This window comes from Bos indicus x Bos taurus, chromosome 11 (genome assembly GCF_003369695.1).
Source record: "Bos indicus x Bos taurus breed Angus x Brahman F1 hybrid chromosome 11, Bos_hybrid_MaternalHap_v2.0, whole genome shotgun sequence".
Lineage (NCBI taxonomy): Eukaryota > Metazoa > Chordata > Mammalia > Artiodactyla > Bovidae > Bos > Bos indicus x Bos taurus.
The window spans coordinates 105,654,165-105,675,088 of NC_040086.1; the positions used below are offsets into that span (position 1 = coordinate 105,654,165).

The 20,924-nt window shown below is 52.7% G+C and overlaps 1 protein-coding gene across 2 annotated transcripts; it reads right to left on the bottom strand.

The window, feature by feature from the left end:
- On the bottom strand, positions 1-9,964 carry ZMYND19 (zinc finger MYND-type containing 19). Of its 2 annotated transcripts, none has more exons than XM_027557015.1 (6): positions 9,828-9,964; positions 8,536-8,595; positions 7,661-7,767; positions 6,949-7,089; positions 580-760; positions 1-469 (listed from the first exon to the last, which is right to left on the bottom strand). In XM_027557015.1, the coding sequence occupies exons 1-6, from the start codon at positions 9,876-9,878 to the stop codon at positions 326-328; spliced, it is 684 nt and encodes a 227-aa protein (XP_027412816.1). In that variant the 5' UTR covers positions 9,879-9,964; the 3' UTR covers positions 1-325. The 2 variants fall into 2 exon arrangements, with proteins under 2 accessions (XP_027412816.1, XP_027412817.1); XM_027557016.1 differs by lacking the exon at positions 9,828-9,964 and adding an exon at positions 9,179-9,258.
- Positions 9,965-20,924: the final 10,960 nt, after the last annotated feature.

Below are 20,924 nucleotides of genomic sequence, written 5' to 3' on the forward strand. Positions count from 1 at the left end.
CAGGGTGCGGGCGGCCCCACTTTACTGTGCCTGCTGTCCCCCGCCCGCCTCGGCCTGGCCGCCCGGTGACCGTTACAGCAAACGACCCTATTTGTACTTCTGAACCCTCCCGCCTTCCCCCCAAAAAAACTGTACATGAGTTTACAAACATATTAACATATAAATAACGAGAAGCGTCCGGCAGGCCCTCCCAGCTGTCTCTGCTCCAGGGGAGCCTCTGGCTGCCGGACGCGGGCAGGAGCCAGTGCAGGGTGAACCCCACGCCCACCGGCCGGCTGGCTGCTGCACCTGCTGCCGGGGAGCCAGGAGCCGTGCGGCCGCTGCGTCATCGCTCGGGCTCCAGCTCGTGCGGGAAGGGGCGCCGCTTCTCCCGACAGTGCTTCTTGTGGGCTGGCCAGTCCTTCTGCTGGCACTGCGAGCCGCAGTAGCGCGCCACCTGGCAGCGCCCGCAGATGTTGAACTCCCGGAGCTGAAAGGACACAGAGGAGCCCGATCCGGTCACACGCGGACGCGGGGGGCCCGGCTCCGGCCGGGCGGCCCCGCAGGGGAGAAGCGCAGCCCCGGGCGGCCGGCACGCACCTGCCTCTCGATCAGCGTGCAAGGCGGGTAGTGGCACTCGTAGTAGGCGCAGGACGTCTCCTCCTCCTCCACCACGTCGCCGTTGGCGTTGTAGTACCGCGTCACGTTCAGGACCGGGAACTGCTCCTCTATGGGGTCTGTGGGCAGCTGCTGAATTGCCAGCCAGTATAAGCTTTGCTCCCTTAACAAAAGAAACAGGGTTTCAGATCCCCTTGGCCACAAAGGGGCAAGGCACAGAGGTAAGAGTAGGTGACCCCAGGGTGGACCAGCTGCCTCCCCTTCGCAGGACACCCCCTCCCCAGCTGTGACCAACAGTCTGTCCTTTGGCCCACCAGCTGCACTGGCTCACCTCCCCACAACACCCAGGGTTCAGCCTTTTTCTCTTCTCACTAAAAGGCACAGAAAGGGCTGTGTGCATCTTGCCCCTCAGTCTTCCCAACACTGTGAGAGCCGGGCACACGACAGGCATGGAGACCACGTGGTCTCAGCCGCAGGCTCAGCCCGGCCTGGTCAACACCAGGCCGCCTCTCTTCCCGCTTGTAAGCTGAAGTGCTCAAACCTGCCCCTGGAGAGATCTGGGGATCTGGGGGACCCACCCTCTGGGCGCTGCAGTTGCTCTCCATCCTCCTGACTGCTTCTCTGCCTAGACGGGGCCAGAAGCTCGTACTTGCCCACACCTGCCCCACCACCACAGGTAGAGGTGGATGGGGCAAACCCCAAGCGATGAGCAGCCCACCCCTGGGGCTGGCCTTCAGAGGAGGTACCTGCTGCCCTGCGAGAGCAATGGGGTGGGTGGTCCATCCCCTCCAACCCGCCTGCTGTCTCTGGAGGCCAGGCCGAGAGGGACTTGGATAAAAACGGAAGGGTATGGCACAGCACTGGAAATCTGCTATGTGTGCGTGCTCAGTCGTGTCTGACTCTGCGACCCCACAAACCACCAGGCTCCTCTGTCCATGGGATTCTCCAGGCAAGAATACTGGAGTGGGTTGCCAGGCCCTCCTCCATCGGATCTTCCTGACCCAGGCAGAGATTGAACCTATGTCTCCTACACTGGCAGGTGGATTCTCTACCACTGAGCCACCTCAGTAAATCTACTATACTTCAGTTTAAAAAAGAGTTTTAAAAAAAGGGCGGGGCCCTAAATATAAGACCCCAAACAACAAAACTCTCAAGGGAAAACACAGGACGAAGGCTTCACAGCCTCAGATATGGCAATGATCTGGGATATGACAGCAAAGGCACAGTAACAAAAGAAAAAAAAAGTTTTTTGTAAAAAAAAAAAATATGAAAATTCAAGTATTTTGTACATCAAAAAAAAAACAGAAGAAGAAGACAATCTATAGAATGGGAGAGAACATTTGCAAACCATGTATTCCCTGAATAAAGAGCTCTGCAGCTCAACTGAAAAACCAACCACCAAGTTTTGAACAGATTTCTCCAAAGAAGACACACACAGGGCCAAAAAGCAGATGAAACGACGCTCAGCATCACTGACCATCAGGAAAACAACTCAGAACTGCAGTAGGACCACCTCGCACTCCTGGGATGGCTGCTACCGAACGACAGAGAACACCACGTGCTGGCAAGGACCTCTGCGCGCTCTGCCTCCAGCGCGCAGACACCACAGACAGCAGCCTGGTGGTTTCTCCAGAGGGAACAGAACTACCACACGATCCTGCGATCCCACTTCTGGACACACACTCTCAAGAACCTAAAGCAGAGGCCAGAAGAGCTCTTTGTACAAGTGGGTTCACAGCAGGTGAGGGAGGCGGCAGCCCAAGTGCCCGACAAGGGAGAGTGGATAAACCAAGTGCGCTGCACACGTGCACACATACACACACAATGGAACACTATTCAACCTTAAAAAGGAAGCTCTGACACAGGCCACGACGCCGACGAGCCCTGAGGACGTAAATGAGCAGATGGGAGGGAGCCAGACCCGAGGTCGAGTGCCGTGAGCCCGCTCAGCTGGGATCAAGGACCTGGCGGCTCGCAGAGCGGTGGGGATCGGGGGATCTGGGCACCTGGGGGCCGGGGGCGGGCCGCGCAGTGTTCTGTCAGGACACAGCTTCATTTGGGAAGAGGAGACGGCTCCGGAGACAGTGGTGGTGACGGCTGCACTGCAGCGTAAGTGCTCAACACTATAGGAACACACACTGCAAAGTGGTTAAAACAACGTCATCCGTATTTTACCACAATACAAAGATTTCTTTAAGGAAGAAAAGGGTGAAAGTCAGGATGGGGGAGAATGCTGGTGCTTTCCGAGCTCTTCAGTGAGGTCCTAGAAGACCGAGAGGAGGGGAGGTTCAGCCCCAGCCGGCGTTTGAAGATGGGAAGGGAGGACACTGCCCCTTGGCTCAGAGCACCTTCCACCTGGCTGGGCCACCCTGTGCCCACTGGGGTGACTCCAGGGCAGCAAGCAGGGGTGCAGGGACCCCCAAGTCGCAGGGGCTGATTCCCACCACGAGCCACCGGGCAGAGGCCACAGATGAGGCGGGAGGACACGTGGCGCCGGAGAGCTCAGGCCGCCCTCGGACAGCTGGGCCCCAGCACATGCAGCACTGCGGACAGGCTGACCACTGCTGGCAAGCCACAGCAACCCCGACCAGCTGGCTCCTGGGATGACCAACAGGGAGGAACCTCGGGGCGGGGCCCCAGAGCGGTGTGAAGCAGAATGGGACCATCCCTCCAGCGACTGCAGCGGTCAGCGGCAGAGCTGGCCAGGTCCACTCTGGTCTTGCGCAAGTGCTGAGCCACCCGCCTTCTGACCGCTCAGCTGCCCCTACACTTGTCCTGATGACACAACCTTTTTTTTTTTTTTTTTTTTTTTACTGTGCCACGCAACTTGTGGATAGGTCATCTGTAATTCAGATGACCATTATATCTACTACTGTGGGCAATAATCCCTTAGAAGAAGTGGAGTAGCTCTCACAGTCAACAAAAAAGTCTGAAACACAGTACTTAGAAACAATCTCAAAAACGACAGAATGATTACAGTTCGTTTCCAAGGCAGACCACTCAATACCACAGTAATCCAAGTCTGCCCCAACAGTAACGCTGAAGAACCTGAATTTGAACAGTTCTAGAAAGACCTACAGGACCTTCTAGAACTAACGACAAGAAAAAGATGTCTTTTTTATTATAGAGGATTGGAGTGCTAAAGTGGAAAGTCAAGAGATTCCTGGAGTAACCTGAAGGCAAGTTTGGCCTTAGAGTATAGAATGAAACCAGGCAAAGGGTAACAGAGTTTTGCCAAGAGAACGCACTGGTCATAGCAAACACCCTCTTCCAACAACACAAGAGACTATTCTACACATGGACATCACCAGATGGTCAATACTGAAATCAGACTGATTATAGTGTTTGCAGCCAAAGATGGAGAAGCTCTATACAGTTAGCAAAAACAAGACGGGGAGCTGACTGTGGCTCAGATCATGAGCTCCTTATTGCCAAATTCAGACTTAAATTGTAGAAAGTGGGGAAAACCACTAGACCATTCAGGTATGACCTAAATCAAATCCCTTGCGATTATACAGTGGAAGTGAGAGATAGATTCAAGGAGTTAGATCCGATAGACAGAGTGCCTGAAGAACTGTGGACGGAGGTCTGTCACACTGTGCAGGAGGCAGTGAGCAAAACTATCCCCAAGAAAGAGAAATGCAGTAAGGCAACATGGTCATCTGAGGAGGGCTTTCAAATAGCTGAGAAGAGAAGAGAAGAGAAGTGGAAGGCAAAGGAGAAAAGATACACCCAGCTGAATGCAGGGTTCCAGAGAAAAGGAGAGACAAGAAAGCCTTCTTAAAGGAACAACGCAGGGACTTCCCTGGTGGTCTAGTGGCTAAGACTCTGTGCTCCCAATACAGGAGGACTGGGTATGATCCCTGGTCAGGAAACTAGATCCCACATGCTACAACTAAAGATCCCACATGTCACAACTAAGACCAGCACAGCCAAATAAATAAAAATAAATATTAAAAATTAAAAAAAAAAAATAAAGGAACAATGCAAAGAAACAGAGGAAAACAACACAACGGCAAAGACTGGAGAGCTAGTCAAGAAAACTGGAGATGCCAAGGGAACATTTTGTGTGAGGACAGGCACAATGAAGGACAGGAATGTCAAGGGCCCAACAGAAGCAGAAGAGGTTAAGAAGAGGCGGCAGGAACACACAGAAGAGCCGCACAGAAAAGATCCTCACGACCCAGATAATCACGACGGTGTGATCACTCACCTAGGGCCAGACATCCTGGAGTGCCAAGTTAAGTGGGCCTTAGGAAGCATCACTACGAACAAAGTTAGTGGAAGTGATAGAATTCCAGCTGAACTATTCCAAGTCCTAAGAGATGATACTGTTAAAGTGCTGCACTCAATATGCCAGCAAAGTTTGAAAATTCAACAGTGGCCACGGGACTGGAAAAGGTCAGTTTTCATTCTGATCCCAAAGAAAGGCAATGCCAAAGAATATTCAAACTACCACACAATTGCACTCATTTCCCATGCTAGCAAGGTAATGCTCAAGACGCTTCAAGCGAGGCAACCGTACATGAACAAAGAATTTCCAGATGTTAAAGTTAAATTTATAAAAGGCAAAGGAACCAGAGATTAAATTGCCGACATCTGCTGGATCATACAAAAAGCAAAGGAATTCCAGACAAACACCTACTTCTGCTTCACTGACTAAAGCTAAAGCCTTTCACTGTGTGGATCACAACAAACGGGAAAATTCTTAAAGAGATGGGAACTCCAGACCACCTGACCTGCCTCCTGAGAAACCTGAATGCAGGTCAGGAAGCAACAGTTAGAACTGGACATGGAACAACAGACTGGTTGCAAATAGGAAAAGAAGTACGTCGAGGCTGTATATTGTCACCCTGCTAATTTAACTTATATGTAGAGTACATCATGAGAATCGCTGGGCTGGAGGAAGCAGAAGCTGGAATCAAGATTGCCCGGAGAAATATCAATAACTTCAGATATGCAGATAATACCACCCTTACGGCAGAAAGAGAAGAACTAAAGAATCTCTTGATGAAAGTGAAAGAGAGTGAAAAGGCTGGCTTAAAACTCAACATTCAGAAAACTAAGATCATGGCACCCGCTTCCACCACTACATGGCAAATAGAAGGGGAAACAGTGGGAGCAGTGACAGGCTTTACTTTCTTGGGCTCCAAAACCACTGCCAACGGGGCTGCAGCCACAGAAGTAAAAGGCGCTCACGCCCGGGAAGACAAGTTACGACCAACCCAGACAGCACATTCAAAAGCAGAGACAGTGCTTTGCCAACAAAGGTCTGTGGTGAAAGTTATGGTTTTTCCAATAGTCATGTATGGATGAGTTGGACCATAAGGCTGAGCACTGAAGAATTGATGCTTTTCAACTGTGGTGCAGAAGAAGACTCTTGAGAGTCCCTTGGACTGCAAGGAGATCAACCAGTCCATCCTAAAGGAAGTCAGTCCTGAATATTCATTGAAAGGACTGATGATGAAGCTAAAACTCCAATACTTTGGCCACCTGATGCGAAGAGCCAACTCACTGGAAAATACTCCAATGCTTGGAAAGATTGAAGGCAGGAGGTGAAGGGGCCGACAGAGGATGAGATGGTTAGATGGCACCACCGACTCAGTGGACATGAGTTTGAACAAACTCCAGGAGACAGTGGAGGACTGAGGAGCCTGGCGTGCTGTGGTCCATGTGGTTGCAGAGTCACACAGGACTTCTCGAATGAACAAGAACGCAACCTGTGGGTTCTAAGTTCCCCAACCAGGGTTCAAACCTGGGCCCACAGCAGCGAAAGTGCCAAGTCCTAACCACTGGATCACCAGAGAATTCCCCAAGCTTCCTTTTTGTTGATGAAAGAACCGTGCTATCCCCAGCAGAGCAGAAAAGTGCTTCAAGACAAGCAACTCCTCAGCGCCCCTGGTCACTGCTGAGCAGTCAGTGCGCAGCCCCGGCGGAGCTCCCGAGACCTCCAGGTGGTTTGGTGGGTTGCCACATCTCAGCAGGGGAGCCAGCAAGGGTCCTATTTTTGCTTCAGCCAAATTGGGCTCAGTTTCTGTCGCTTGCAACCACAAGTCTAGACTACCATAATCCCCAGGAGGATAAGAATCCTAACTAACTGTCGTGAGGCTCAGCCTCCTTCAAGAGCCATGTGAGGACACCTTAGCCAGGATCAGACTCTAACAATGGAGTCTGGACCAAGGAGAGGTGAAGGCTGCCCAGCTGACCTCTGAGCCACTGTCCTGACCGCACACCTTGAGGGGAGATGACTAGCATTCCCAAACCCACAGAAGCTGCAGAGCACAGAGCCGAGCCGGCCTCTCTCGGCAGTGAGCCTGGCGGGGCCGCATCGCCAGCCCCAGGAAGACCCACCTCTGCTTGCTGGAGGCCTCCTCGGCTCTGGGCCGCCAGCCCCACGGCACCAGCTGCAGGTTGTCCAGGCGGTTGTCCACAGTGACGGCGTTGAGATGCACCACCTGAAACCCAGGGGCGATGCCCCCCCTGTGCCGCTCCCTAGGAAACAGACAGTGCTCCAGACAGGCTCCCTGACCGCTCGTCTCAGCCTCGCGCGCTGAATGGTCCTCGGCCCACTGGGAGCGCTGCAGAGGGGAACCCAGTCTGTGGGCCAAAGGGGACAGCCCAGCCCCTGGACTGAAGCACTCGGCGCAAGGGGGCAAGGAAGGCACCGCACTGCCTCACACCAGCCGGGCACCCACGAGTGGGCCCAAGTACTTCGGAACCTCAGCGTTCACAGGGAAGCGAGGGCGGCCCTCCCCATGTCCCACGGATAAGCTCAAAAGGACCTAGGAGGGGCCAGACCCCGCCCGCCTCCAGAGGCGCTGTGGCCTAAGTGCTAGGAGCAGGAAGGGCACAGGGCTTACAGACTCTTACGCTACCCTGCCAGTGCCAGAGGACACAGAGCAGCCATCCTCCCAGTTAGTGGCAATGACAAAGAAGTAACTGGGAGACCTGGGGAAGGTATCATCTGTCGATGAGGGCAGAAGGGTCTCTGGCTGCCCGAGCCCCTTGCACTGCAAGGCTGGTGCAAACCCAGAAGGGGAACAAGCAGCTTGGAAACACCCACCACAGCAGCTCATGAAGGAGCCTTCCCGACCCCCTTCCTCGGTTCTTGTCAAAGGCATATGCAAATATCTTAGCACCATTTCCATCTGCGTCTACTTCCATCCGGGCCTGAGAAGAAATAAGAAAAAGCTCTGTTAAAAAGCCTGCAATTCTCAACAACATTCCAAATTCCTCTTAGAAAAATGAATGAAACAAGCAAGCCAGAGGGACAAATGCCAGGCCTGTTCCTGGGACCTTGGTGGTCTCTGGAGGCTCCCAGACACGTGGCATGGAGAAGTACCCGCCTACGTGAAGGCAAGACACACTTAAGAACCACTCTTTGCAAAATACTGTGGACACAGAGAAATAAATCTCCCTACCTTTAAAAAAAAGTCCCTAATCCAGTAAAAAAGATAAGCCCTGGAACAAGTAACTGTAAAAGGGTGAAGGCTGAGATAGGAGTGGGGTGGGTCTGCAGGGTGGAGGGAGGAGCAGGCAGGTGAGGACTGGAGCCCAAACAGCCAGGTAGGGACAAAGGCACCCAGCCCTGCAGAAGCCCGAGGCTGGAGAGGAGGCGGGGCAGCCCTGGAGTCTCCCTGAGCACAGCGGCTCATCTGACTGAACTCAATCAAAGACAGGGCACAATTTGTCTCTTTTTTGGGAAGAGCCTGCAAGCAACGTGGAAGTGAGTAAGACAGCACGCATCACGGAAGCGGTGGGAGGGGCTCCACATTGACAGCCAGGTTCCCTGGAGACCAGGGTTTGGACAGGGCTTCACTGGCCTGCTTGAGCAGCTCGTGTGCAAGGGTCTGTCTCACATCACACGGACGAAAACCCACCCCTGGTGACCCCCCGGGCACGACCGTAGGCAGGCCAGCAAAGGAACAGAATCCTTACCTCAAACGAGTAGCCCTCCACCAGCGGGATGTCCTGCTCATCTATCAGTGTATACTTGGTCTGGAAATTAACGTTTCAAGGCGTTACATTTGGAATCAGCACAGGGCACTACCGATAAGCAGGAGCAGCCCTCATGGGCTCAGAGAGGTCAGTCCACCCTGAAGGTAGCCAAAGGCGGCTCTTTCCCCACGCAGCACTGCGCACAGCTGTGGCACCAGGCTCCACCTGGCATCTGCTCACGACTAGCCACGAGAAGTGCCTGAGACCTGCTCAACCACTAAGCTGCGCGTTTTAATGTGTTGATAAACCCAGTCCAAGACCACGATGTCACAGGAATAGAGGCAGGGCCCTGGGATTGAAGCAGAATATCCAGAAGGTTTCAACTATCAGGCAGTCCGCACACAGGTGCTCACGGAATTGTCCTTCCTACCTCTTCGTCTAAAACGTTCTAAGTAAAAGTTTTAAAGGATGGCATTACTGCAGACAACCACTGAGTTGCAGAGATCTCAGCGCTAATAAGGAGCCCACCCTTCCGTAATTGGACAGTCACTGCCCCTTGCGGGAGGGCAGGAAACGGTCCCCGAAATGGACCAGTCTCACTTTCGCTTGGAGAGCTTTTTACTAGTATCTGAACCGGCTTTACCTTCATCTGACTGCCTCTGCTCCTCTCTCCCACCAGAAGCTTCCGCGGCTGGTGATGGGAACAGGGTTCCCATCCAGGGTAAGGTCCGTGGCTGGTTCAGCTGCACGGCCGGCCGGCTCCTGGAAACAGCCAAGCCTCAATGCCCACAGGTGCCAGAAAGCCCAGCCTCGAACACGCGGAGGGCGGGGCCCGGTAAGAGAGAGAAGCAGAGGGAGGCCCCGCTCGGCCGAGGCCAACTGAGGCTCAGCCCGAGGGGGCCGCCTCGGGCAGCACGAGCCCTGCGCGGAGCTCACTATGGACCCGCAAGGGCCAGCGGAGAGCGAGCGCGCTGCCCCGGAAGGGCCTGCGCTCCTCGCGGCCACAGGCACGGCCGCAGCCCCCGACCCGCGGCGCACGGCTGGAGCCGGCACTGGACCAAGGCTGCCCCAGGAACCAGGCCGCCGGCGAACCTACGGGCCTGTGCCCATGCGCCCAGCCGCCCTGGCCGGGCCCTACGCCCCCAGCCTCGCACCCCCGACTCCGACTCCCAGACCGCGCCCGCGACCCCCAGCGCCGCTCAGCCCCTAGCCTCACACCAGCCCCGGCCCTCGGCCCCGGCCCGGCGCCCCACGCCTCCCGCCCGGCCCCGGCCCCAAGCCGCGCCGCGCACCTTTCCGGCCACCCGGCCGAGCCGCACGATGCCCAATTTGAAGTCGGTCATGGCGGGGCCTGTGCTCGGCCGGCGGCGCCGCTCCCTCGGGAGATGCCGGGGCGGGGCCGCGGCGCGCCGGGCGGGCGAACGGGGGACGGGAACGGGGCCAGGCGGGCGGGCGGGCGGGACGAGGCTGGGCCGGGGTCGGGCCGCCGCCGCCGCCGGGCGCCCGCCGGACCTGCCACGCGCCGCCGCCGCCGCCGCCACCGCCGCCGCGCGCACCTCAGTAAGCGGGGCCGGGGGCGGGGCGCGCGGCGGACACACCCCCGCCCGCCGCCGCCCGGCCAATCACGCGGCGCGCAGGGCGCCGGCCGGCGCGCGCCGCCACGCCGCAGCCAGTGGCGGGAGGGCGAGTGCGCAGGCGCGTTGGGGCGCCGCGAGCGCGCGGGGGAGGGGCGCGGCCGGGGGCGGAGCCTGCGCGGCCGCCCCGCGCTACGTCAGTTTCGCGGGAAGCTTTGTGCGGGAGGCTGTGCCACCCGCTCGCAGCGCAGACCCCCGAGCCCGGCCTCGGCCCGCGCAGCAGGCGGTTTGGCTGGGCACCCTGGGCCGTCCGGGCCCTGCAGGTCGGGGTCCGTGCGGGGCTGGCTGCGGCTCCCTGTGAACAGTCTGTGGACAGAGGGCAGGAGGCCGGGGTGGATTCGCGGATCCGGAGTCCCGGGGCCCCTATGACTCCGTGACTGGATCCAGTGCCCTCGGGACGTGGGAGCCCAGCGAGTGCTGCTGGCTGACCGGGCACCGGGCCGCCCTTCTCCCTGGCCGCCTCCGCGCATGGGCCGGGATCAGGATTCCATAGCCCATGCTTGTGCTACAGGATCCTTCCCTGGGCTTCGAGAAGGGGCGCTGAAAAGCCTGCTCCAAATCCTTCCTGAACAGGAACTCCCAGACCTGACGATTTGGGGTGGGGGGTGGGGGGCGTACACCTGTCTCCTGGCAATAACTCCATCTGGCTCTCACTCCCAACCCCCAATGAAACCGCTCTACACCAGTGCGCCAAGCAAACCCCTGCTCCTGTTCTAGCGAGGGAGACAGAAAAGGCCCATGACCAGCGAGTTACACGCCTTGTTAGAAAGTGATCTACGCTGTGGGGAAACAAGTAGACCAGCATCAGGGAGTTGGAGGTCCCGGGAAAGTGGGGGCAGGGTAGATCTCACTGCCAAGTAACTTGAGCAAACTGGGAGCGAGAGAGGGAGTGAGCCATGCGGGGTCCAGGGGAAGAGCATCCCCGGCAGCGGGGAGAGCCCAGTGCCAAGGCCCTAATCTGGCCCCAACCGGGCGTTTTTGAAAAGTGGAGGCGGTCTCTGTGAGCCAATGAGTGCATCAGAGCAACTCGGCACATGGCCAGAGAGGTGGAGGTTGGGATGGGTGTGGCGTCTGGTGAGGACTGTGACTTTTACACTCAGAAAAGTGAGCCATTGGAGGATAGGAAAGGAGGAATAGCTTTTTAGTGCATCATGGCAGCTGATGTAGACAGTGAGGGAAGGGTGAAAGCAGGCAGGATGTTTAGGAAGCTAATGCAAGCTTACCCAACTAAGAAATGATGGTGTTGGGCACACCTTTGATGGCAGTGTTTTGTAGCAGTCAGGATAGCCCTGGTTATGCTGCAGTAACAAACAACCCTAAATTCTCAGTGGCTTAGCAAGATAAAAATGTATTTCTTCCTCATGCCACAGGTTAAGGTTATAAGGCAACTGAATACATGAGTATAGATTGATGTTCACGAGGGTATTTGTTGTACTTAAAGCCATACAACTGGATGAGTTCACCATGGGAGGAAATGCAAATAGAGAAAAAGAGAGGGAAAAGATTGAGCCCTGGGTATTCTCACGCTAAGGAGGAAGGGAAGCTGGAAGGAGGAGCTGGTACAGAGGATGAGGATGTCAGGTAGGAGGGACGCCAGGAGAGGGCAGTGGGCCAAGCGATGACGGTGCTAGGCTGAGAAGGAGAGATCGGCCTTGTCCAGGGCTGCTGAGAGATCCCGAATGGTGGGCACAGAAGGCACAACGAAGGCGCCGGTCACCTTCACGTGTACGCGGCGGAGGAGCAAGCCCGACTGAGGGGGCTGAGGCGACATGGAAGGGACGGCCTCGGGACCGACTACTCTTCAGGGTGTTCTGGCTGAAAGGGAGCAGAGAAACGACCAAAGCGAGAAAGAAAGGCAAGTCCGGAGAAACTGTTGGTTTTGCAGTGGGAAAGGAAACAGCCGGTTTTCCACCAGTGGGAATGAGCCCGTGGAGGAGAAGGAGGCGAGCCATTGCCGAGAGGAGAGTGTGAGGGCTGGCCTGGAACTAACTGCTCAGGCGGTTCGCTCAGCCACAGCTCCAAGGGGAGTCTGAGGTAAGGGAGTGTGGATGTAGGAAGCTGGAGGGCTCTCCTCTGATGAGAAGGAGGCCATCAGTTGAAGGTGAGAAAGGAGCCGGTCCCAGGAGAGAGGACGAGGATGGAACCAGAAGACAGCAGGGAGCCCGGCAGTGTCATCTGCCCAGCCAGTGTGACTCGTTTCTCCAGCCTGTCTAGGCTGCTCCTGAGAAAGCAAGGCGAAAGAAGGTTTGGGTGCAGCCAAGACTGAGGCGATCCCGGGCGAGTGTGGAGAGGCAAGGGGGACAGGGGGAGGTGTCTCAGGGTCTGGTCCCAGTGCTTGCCCAGGGCACTCAGGGGGCTTCAGAGGATCGCTGTTGGGGGGTGAGCAAAGATGGAAAGGGATTCAGAGCTGCGCAGACTTGCGAGGGGCTACAGGTGGGGTCCTTCCTTTATTTGGAGTCAGCTGAGAATTCACCTGGAGCACATGTCTCTTCCATGTGACCTGCCCTGGGTGGGGTGTCCTGTTATTTAGCCAGGAGAGCTGGACCGCTTACCACGTGGAGGCTCTACTCTCCGTGACAGGTCCTGTTGGACCTCTGCTTGAATCTCTCCTGCTGGTATCCCACTGGCCACAGCAAGTCCTGCAGGCGAGCCTGGAATCCGTGTGGGAAGGGTGCGCACAGCAGCACGAGTTCTGGAAAGCACAGCTCGTGCAGGGGGGCGGTGGGAACCAGTGGAACAACCTGCCCGCCACCCGTCCACACTCTGGCCCCTAATGATTCAGTTCCTCCTGCATGAAGATCCCAGAACCACATCTCACTACTGCTCTTGGCTTGTGACACGCAGCAAAGCCAGAAGCAAGTTATCTGCCCCTGCAAGACCCACATTCCATGGGGAAGCACAGGAAAAGTAAATAGACACCCGGTTCAAAAAGGAAAAGGGGGCGTGCTCCCTGTAGCCACGGGCACGCGCGACAGGGTTGAAATGCAGCGGACATGGTCACAATGCTCCTTTAAGGGCTCCTCTGCCCTCCCCCTCCCTCTTCTGGGGTGGGCTTCTCTCTCTGCCTCTTTGCCCTACCCCTCAGTCATCCTCCCTTTTCCACGGGGAAATTTTTGCAGCCTAAGTAGCTTCCTCAGCCTGCTTCTTTTCTGGAGAAAGTTGAGGGCCCAGAAGCCCCTTTTATTTTGAACATCATCCATTTTAGTTTAAGTAGATACAACTGTTAAAAAAAAAACTGCAGATTTTCTAGGTATCAAATTATAACACATTTTATTAGACAAAAACCACCCTGCAAACATCTTTGAGAGGCTCCTCTGTGCTGTGAACATCAAGATCGAGCTGTGTGCTCAATTCCTCAAGACACTTGGAAGCCCTTTCGTGTGGCTCAAAGCGTCTGGGAGGGTCCGCTCCCCCAGGGATGTTTCAGCAATTTTAACAAAGGGTCGTATACCACGCCCTTGATTTCTTCTAACCCTGAAGTTGTGCTTTGCTGGCAGTGCCCTGGATTTAATCTTCCGCAGGATGCCATTTCTTACCTTGAGGACATTTGCTGCCTGGAAAGACTGGGATTGAGAAATCTTTTTATTCTCCAATTGTAAGACCTGACTTGAAATATTTCCTCCAGCTTCTGGTGGGACATGGAACATTACTTGTAAGGTTCATTTGTCTTTTCTTTATTTTACTTTAGCATAAATGACTGAAGAAACCAGTTGGCCTCTGTCTGCCCTGTTACCACAGCCGGTGGTCTTCCACTTCCCCACCGATCCTGACCCAGCCCTGCCCTTCTCTGTCCTTCACCGGGGATGGAAGTCCTCACTGCCTGCCAGGTTCGCCTGCTGCCTGGCTCCAAAGAGCCACATTTCAGACTTTTGTGACTGGCAGCATCTCACTTCTAAGTGTCAGTGTCTGGTCCAGATACATGCTGCTGCATAATAAACAACCCCAAACCTCAGCGGCTTAAAACAGCTGTTGATTTTCTAATGATTCCATGGTAAGATCGGGTTCAGCTGGTTGACTCTCCTGCTGATGGCTGGTGTGCTGGTTTGTCTCAAACTGTCACCATCAATTCAATTCTTTCCCTCCCGTACCAATCCTATGATTGTTTGTTTGTTTGTTTGTTTGTTTGTTTTGAGGGGGTGGCTGTGACTCACAGCTTGTGGAATCTTAGCTCCCCAACCAGGGACTGAACCCCAGCCAGGGATCTCCCTCTTCTGACTGTTCTGACGCACATAAACTGGTAGAAAGTTCTTGGACTTCAGAGGCCAGGTCTGAGGCCTGACAGCTTCATCTTCCTCCCTCTCGGGGGCCTGCCTACAGGTAAACAGTCTCACTACCTGTAAATTCTCATTCTGTGCAGACCCTGAAGCAAATCATATGAGGAGGCCTCAGGGAAGGGGAACCTGACCAGCCCCCGCCATCCCAGCCACCCGGGTCAAAGTGTCAGACCAGCAAAAAGGTATCTAGGACATTCTAACGTGGGCAGACACCACCCAAAGTAGGAGAGCCTCTTGGCTGAACGCAACCGAGTTCTCAGTGTCTGACTCTTTGGGACCCCATGGACTGCAGCACTCCAGGCCTCCCTGTCCAACACCAACTCCCAGTTTACTCAAACTCACATCCATCAAGTAGGTGATGCCATCCAACCATCTCATCCTCTGTCACGTCCTTCTCCTCCCACTTTCAATCTTTCCCAGCATCAGGGTCTTTTCCAAGGAGTCATTTCTTCGCATCAGGTGGCTAAGTGTTGGAGGGTCAGCTTCAACACCGGTCCTTCCAATGAATATTCAGGACTGATTTCCTTTAGGATGGACTGGGTGGATCTCCTTGCAGTCCAAAGGACTCTCAAGAGTCTTCTCCAACACCACAGTTCAAAAGTCTTTGGTGCTCAGCTTCTTTATAGTCCAACTCTCACATCCATACGTGACTACTGGAAAAACCATAGCTTTGACTAGACAGACCTTTGTCAGCAAAGTAATGTCCCTGCTTTTTAATATGCTGTCTAGGTTGGTTATAGCGTTTCTTCCAAGGAGCAAGCGTCTTTTAATTTCATGGCTGCAGTCACCATTTGCAGTGATTTTGGAGCCCAAGAAAATAAAGTCTGTCACTGTTTTCATTGTTTCCACATCTACTTGCCATGAAGTGATGGGACTGGATGCCATGATCTTCATTTTATTGAGTGTTGAGTTTTAAGCCAGCTTTTTCACTCTCTTCTTTCACTTTCATCAAGAGGCTCTTTAGCTCTTCTTCAGTTTCTGCCTTAAGGGTGGTGTCATGTGCATATCTGAGGCTATTGATATTTCTCCTGGCAATCTTGATTCCAGATTGTGCTTCTTCCAGCCCAGCATTTCTCATGATGTACTCTGTATATAAGTTAAATAAGCAGGGTGACAATATACAACCTTAACGTACTCCTTTCCCAATTTGGAACCAGTCTGTTGTTCCATGTCCAGTTCTAACTGTTGCTGCTTGACCTGCATACAGATTTCTCTGGAGGCAGGTAAGGCGGTCTGGTATTCCCATCTCTTTAAGAATTTTCCACAGTTTATTGTGATTCACACAGTCAAAGGCTTTGGCATAGTCAATAAAGCAGAAGTAGATGTTTTGATGGAACTCTCTTGCTTTTTCGATGATCCAACAGATGTTGGCAATTTGATCTCTGATTCCTCTGCCTTTTCTAAATCCAGCTTCAACATCTGGGTGTTCATGGTTCACGTACTGTTGAAGCCTGGCTTGGAGAATTTTGAGCATTACTTGGCTAGTGTGTGAGATGAGTGCAATTGTGCAGTAGTTTGAACACTCTTTGGCATTGCCTTTCTTTGGGATTGGAATGAAAACCGACCTTTTCCAGTCTTGTGGCTACTGCTGAGTTTTCCAAATTTTCTGGCATATTGAGTGCAGCATTTTAACAGCACCATCTTTTAGAATTTGAAATAGCTCAACTGGAAATCCATCACCTCCACTAGCTTTGTTCATAGTGAGGCTTCCTAAGGCCTACTTAACTGTGCATTCCAGGATGTCTGGCTCTAGGTGAGTGATCACACCATCATGATTATCTGGGTCATGAAGATCTTTTTTGTATAGTTTTTCTGTGTATTCTTGCCACCTTTTCTTAATATCTGTTGTTTCTGTTAGGTCTATACCATTTCTGTCCTTTATTGTGCCCATCTTTGCATGAAATGTTCCTTTGGTATCTCTAATTTTCTTGAAGAGATCTCTAGTCTTTCCCATTCTGTTGTTTTCCTCTATTTCTTTGCATTGATCGCTGAGGAAGGCTTTCATATCTCTCCTTGCTATTCTTTGGAACTCTGCATTCAGATGGGTGTATCTTTCCTTTTCTCCTTTGCCTTTCACTTCTATTCTTTTCTCAGCTATTTGTAAGGCTTTCTCAGACAACCATTTTGCCTTCTTGCATTTCTTTTTCTTGGGGATGGTCTTGATCACTGCCTCCTATTCAGTGTTACAAACCTCTGTCCATTGTTCTTCAGGCACTCTATCAGGTCTAATCCCTTGAATCTATTTTTCACTTCCACTGTATAATTGTAAGGGATTTGATTTAGGTCATACCTGAATGGTCTAGTGGTTTTCCCTACTTTCTACAATTTAAGCCTGAATTTGGCAATAAGGAGTTCATCTTCTGAGCCACAGTCAGCTCCCCGTCTTGTTTTTGCTGACTGTATAAAGCTTCTCCATCTTTGGCTGCAAAGACTATACTCCGTCTGATTTCAGTATTGACCATCTGGTGATGTCCATGTGTAGAGTCTTCTCTTGTGTTGTTGGAAGAGGTTGTTTGTTATGACCAGTGCGTTCTCTTTGCAAAACTCCGTTGGCCTTTATCCTGCTTCATTTTGTACTCCAAGGCCAAAATTCCCTGTTACTCCAGGTATCTCTTGACTTTCTACTTTTGCATTCCAGTATCCTATGATGAAAGGACCTCTTTTTTGGCTGTTAGTTGTAGAAGGTCTTGTAGGTCTGCATAGAAACTTTCAACTTCAGCTTTTACAGCGTTACTGGTTGGGGCATAGACTTGGATTATTGTGATATTGAATGGTTTGCCTTGGAAATGAACTGAGATCAGTCATTTTTGAGATTGCACCAAGTACTGCATTTCACACTCTTTTGTTGACTATGAGGGCTGCTCCATTTCTTCTAAGGGATTCTTGCCCACAGTAGTAGATATAATGATCATCTGAATTAAATTCCCGTATTCCAGTCCATTTTAGTTCACTGATTCCTAAAATATCTATGTTTACTCTTGCCATCTCCTGTTTGACCATTTCTAATTTGCCCTGATTCATGGACCTAACATTCCAGGTTCCTATGCAATATTGCTCTTTACAGCATCAAACCTTGCTTCCATCACCAGTCACATCCACAACTGCGTGTTGTTTTTGCTTTGGTTCCATCCCTTCATTCTTTCTGGAGTTATTTCTCCACTGATCTCCAGTAGCATATTGGGCACCTACCGACCTGGGGAGTTCATGTTTCAGTGTCCTATCTTTTTGCCTTTTCATACTGTTCATGGGGTTCTCAAGGCAAGAGTACTGAAGTGGTTTGCCACTCCCTTCTCAGCGGACCACTGAAGTTTTGTCAGACTTCTCCACCATGACCCGCCCGTCTTGGGTGGCCCTACATGGCATGGCTCATATTTTCATTGAGTTAGACAAGGTGGTGGCTTGTGTGATCAGTTTGATTAGTTTTTTTGTGATTGTGATTTTCATTCTGTCTGCCCTCAGACAGAGGAGGATAAGAGGTTTAGGGTTAAGATAAGGGAGGTTCCTGTTAGGAGAGACTGACTCAGGGGAAACCAGGTTTTGTTCTAATGGGCAGGGCCTGCTCAGTAAATCTCTAATCCAATTTTCTATTGATGGGTGGGGCTGTGTTCCCTCCCTGTTGTTTGACCTGAGACCAAATTATGGTGGAGTTAAGGTGAACCCTTAAGATGGCAGAGTAGAAGGAGGTGTGCTTATCTTCTCTTGCAAGAATTCCACAATTACAACTCAGTGCTGAACAGCCAGTTCTAACAACAGTTAGAACTGGACATGGAACAACAGACTGGTTCCAAATAGGGAAAGGAGTATGTCAAGGCTGTATATTGTCACCCTGCTTATTTAACTTATATGCAGACTACATCATGAGAAAGGCTTCGCTGGATGAAGCTGGAATCAAGATTGCCAGGAGAAATATCAATAGCCTCAGATATGCAGATGACACTACCCTTAGGGCAGAAACTGAAGAACTAAAGAGCCTCTTGATGAAAGTGAAAGAGGAGGGTGAAAATTTTGGCTTAAAACTCAACATTTGGAAAACTAAGGGCATCTGGTCCCATCACTTCATGGCAAATAGATGGGGAAACAACAGAAACAGTGACAGGCTGTATTTTTTTTTGGCTCCAAAATCACCTTAGATGGATACTGCAGCCATGAAATTAAATGACACCTGCTCCTTGGAAGAAAAGTTATGACCAAGCTAGACAGCATATTAAAAAGCAGAGACATTTCTTTGCTGACAAAGGTCCCTCTAGTCAAAGCTATGGTTTTCCCCGTAGTCATGTATGGATGTGAGAGTTGGACGAGAAAGAAAGCTGAGAGCCGAAGACTTGATGCTTTTGACCTGTGGTGTTGGAGAAGACTCTTGAGTCCCTTGGACTGCAAGGAGATCCAACCAGTCCATTCTAAAGGAAATCAGTTCTGAATATTCATTGGAAGGACAGAGGCTGAAGCTGAAACTCCAATACTTGGGCCACCTGATGCAAAGAAGTGACTCATTGCAAAAGACCCTGATGCTGGGAAAGATTGAGGGCAGGAGGAGAAGGGGACGACACAGGATGAGATGGTCGGATGGCATCACAGACTCAGTGGACATGAGTTTGAGTATACTCTGGGGGTTGGTGATGTACAGGGAGGCCTGGCCTGCTGCAGTCCGTAGGGTTGCACAGACTCAGACAGGACTGAGCATCTGAACTGAAGTGCTGAACAACCATCAACAGGAGAATGTCAGATCCCAGCAAAAAAAGATACCCCACATCCACGGGCAAAGGAGAAGCCCCAGCAAGATGATAGGAGGGTGAAATCTCATTTAGAATCAAACCCCATATCCGCCAGAGACGCTTGGAGGGCTCAAACAAGACCTTACGTGCACCAGGACCCAGAGACCCCAGAGACTGAGCCAGAACTGTGTTTGAGTGTCTCCTGCAGAAGTACAGGTCAGCAGTGGCCTGCCACAGGGGCAGGGCTCTGGGTGCAGGAGACCTGGGTCAAAAAGCCTGTGGCATAAGCCTCTTGGAGGAGGTCACCATTAACCCACCATAGAGCCACCGAGTAGACGACCCACAAACTGAAGAACAATTATACCGAAGAAATTCTCGTACTGTTAATAAAGTTCTAGGACCCACAACAGATTTCCCAACCTGGGAATCTGGCAAAGGACTCAGAACACCCAGGGAATTTGACTTTGGAGGCCAGTGGGATTGGATTACAGAACTTACACAGGACTCAGGAAACAGACTCTTGGAGGGCACAGACAGAACCCTGTGCACACCAGGACCCAGGAGAAAGCAGCAGTGACCCCACGAGAGACTGATCCAGACTTGCCTATGAGTGTCCAGCAGTGTCCAGCGGAGCTGTGGGTGTGCAGTGGCCTGCTGCAGGGTCGGGGGCACTGAGTGCAGCAGTGCGTGCCCGGGACCTTCTGAAGGAGATCACCGTTAGTTTTCAGAGTAAGTAATAAATGGGGTGGCTCGTTAGACAGCTGGGACAGTCAGGGTCCCTCCTGCAGCCTCAGTCAGGGTGTGTGAGTGAGGTGGGAAGTCTGACTCTCACGTCCTGGCTTCCCCCACCCCCAGGGGATCACTCCAGAGCAGTAGCCAGATACTGTCACGTGGAGCTCGGGACCCTCAGGGAATGAAAGCAGAAGCTGCGAGCCCTCCTTAGAGCCTGAAAGTCACGTGGCATCTCTCTGGCAGTTCAAGCAAGTCAAGGGCCCGGGCCTATTCAACAAGAGGGGATGGAATCCACCTGCTGACGGGAGCAACAGTGAGAGTGGGAAGGCGTGAGGAGTTGTTGGGAGACGTTGTTCAGACAAAAGTTAAGCTGCAGGAGAGGCTACTGGGGAAGGTTCTCGGAGGACAGGGTCATGGGGATGAGCACTGCACTGATCATGTTTTTTATTTTCTGTATCTTCGATGCTTTGACATCTTGAGGGCCTTGCTGGCTGGGGAGAGACTGCCCCTCCCAGGCTGGCTAATTCCTAGAGAGCAAACAACTCGCCTGCCATCACAGCTTTCACATGCAAAGCAACCGGTCCAGGGCCCACACCCCACCCACCTCCTTTAACTGCACATCAGGCCAACCACCCAGGCCGGGCACTGGACAACAGTAACTCACTGAAATCACTCACCACCCAGTCCTCAGCTTACAGAAGCTTGCCCGCCTGCCTCCTGCCCACTGAAAACACAGGCAAGGCTCCGGCCAAGCTCTCGTCCCTGCTTCTGCTCACAGCTGACACTGGTGCTTCCCCAGGTGGCCCTGCATTGAGTGGCTTGCCCCTCTTGGGAAGTGTAAGCTTTGAACTCTTCTTTCAAGGCAGTTGGCTCTGTGTCTGTCACGTTACCATAGCTGATTACAACATATCCTAGGTTCATGTTCAGATATAGGCCAGGAAGTGAAAATGGGAGGGAAGCCTATGCGGATTCTGAAGTCAGAATTCCAGCACCAGTGGTACCGGAGAGAGAACGACAGGGAGCGAGTCAGGCGCTGA

Excerpts from the sequence above, each read along its gene's own strand:
- ZMYND19 (XM_027557015.1), bottom strand. The coding sequence starts at position 9,878 with ATGACCGACTTCAAATTGGGCATCGTGCGGCTCGGCCGGGTGGCCGGA. Across the intron at positions 7,768-8,535 it reads TGGAGGGCTACTCGTTTGAG|GCCCGGATGGAAGTAGACGC; the intron begins GTAAGGATTCTG and ends ATTTCTTCTCAG. Across the intron at positions 761-6,948 it reads GAGGCCTCCAGCAAGCAGAG|GGAGCAAAGCTTATACTGGC; the intron begins GTGGGTCTTCCT and ends TCTTTTGTTAAG.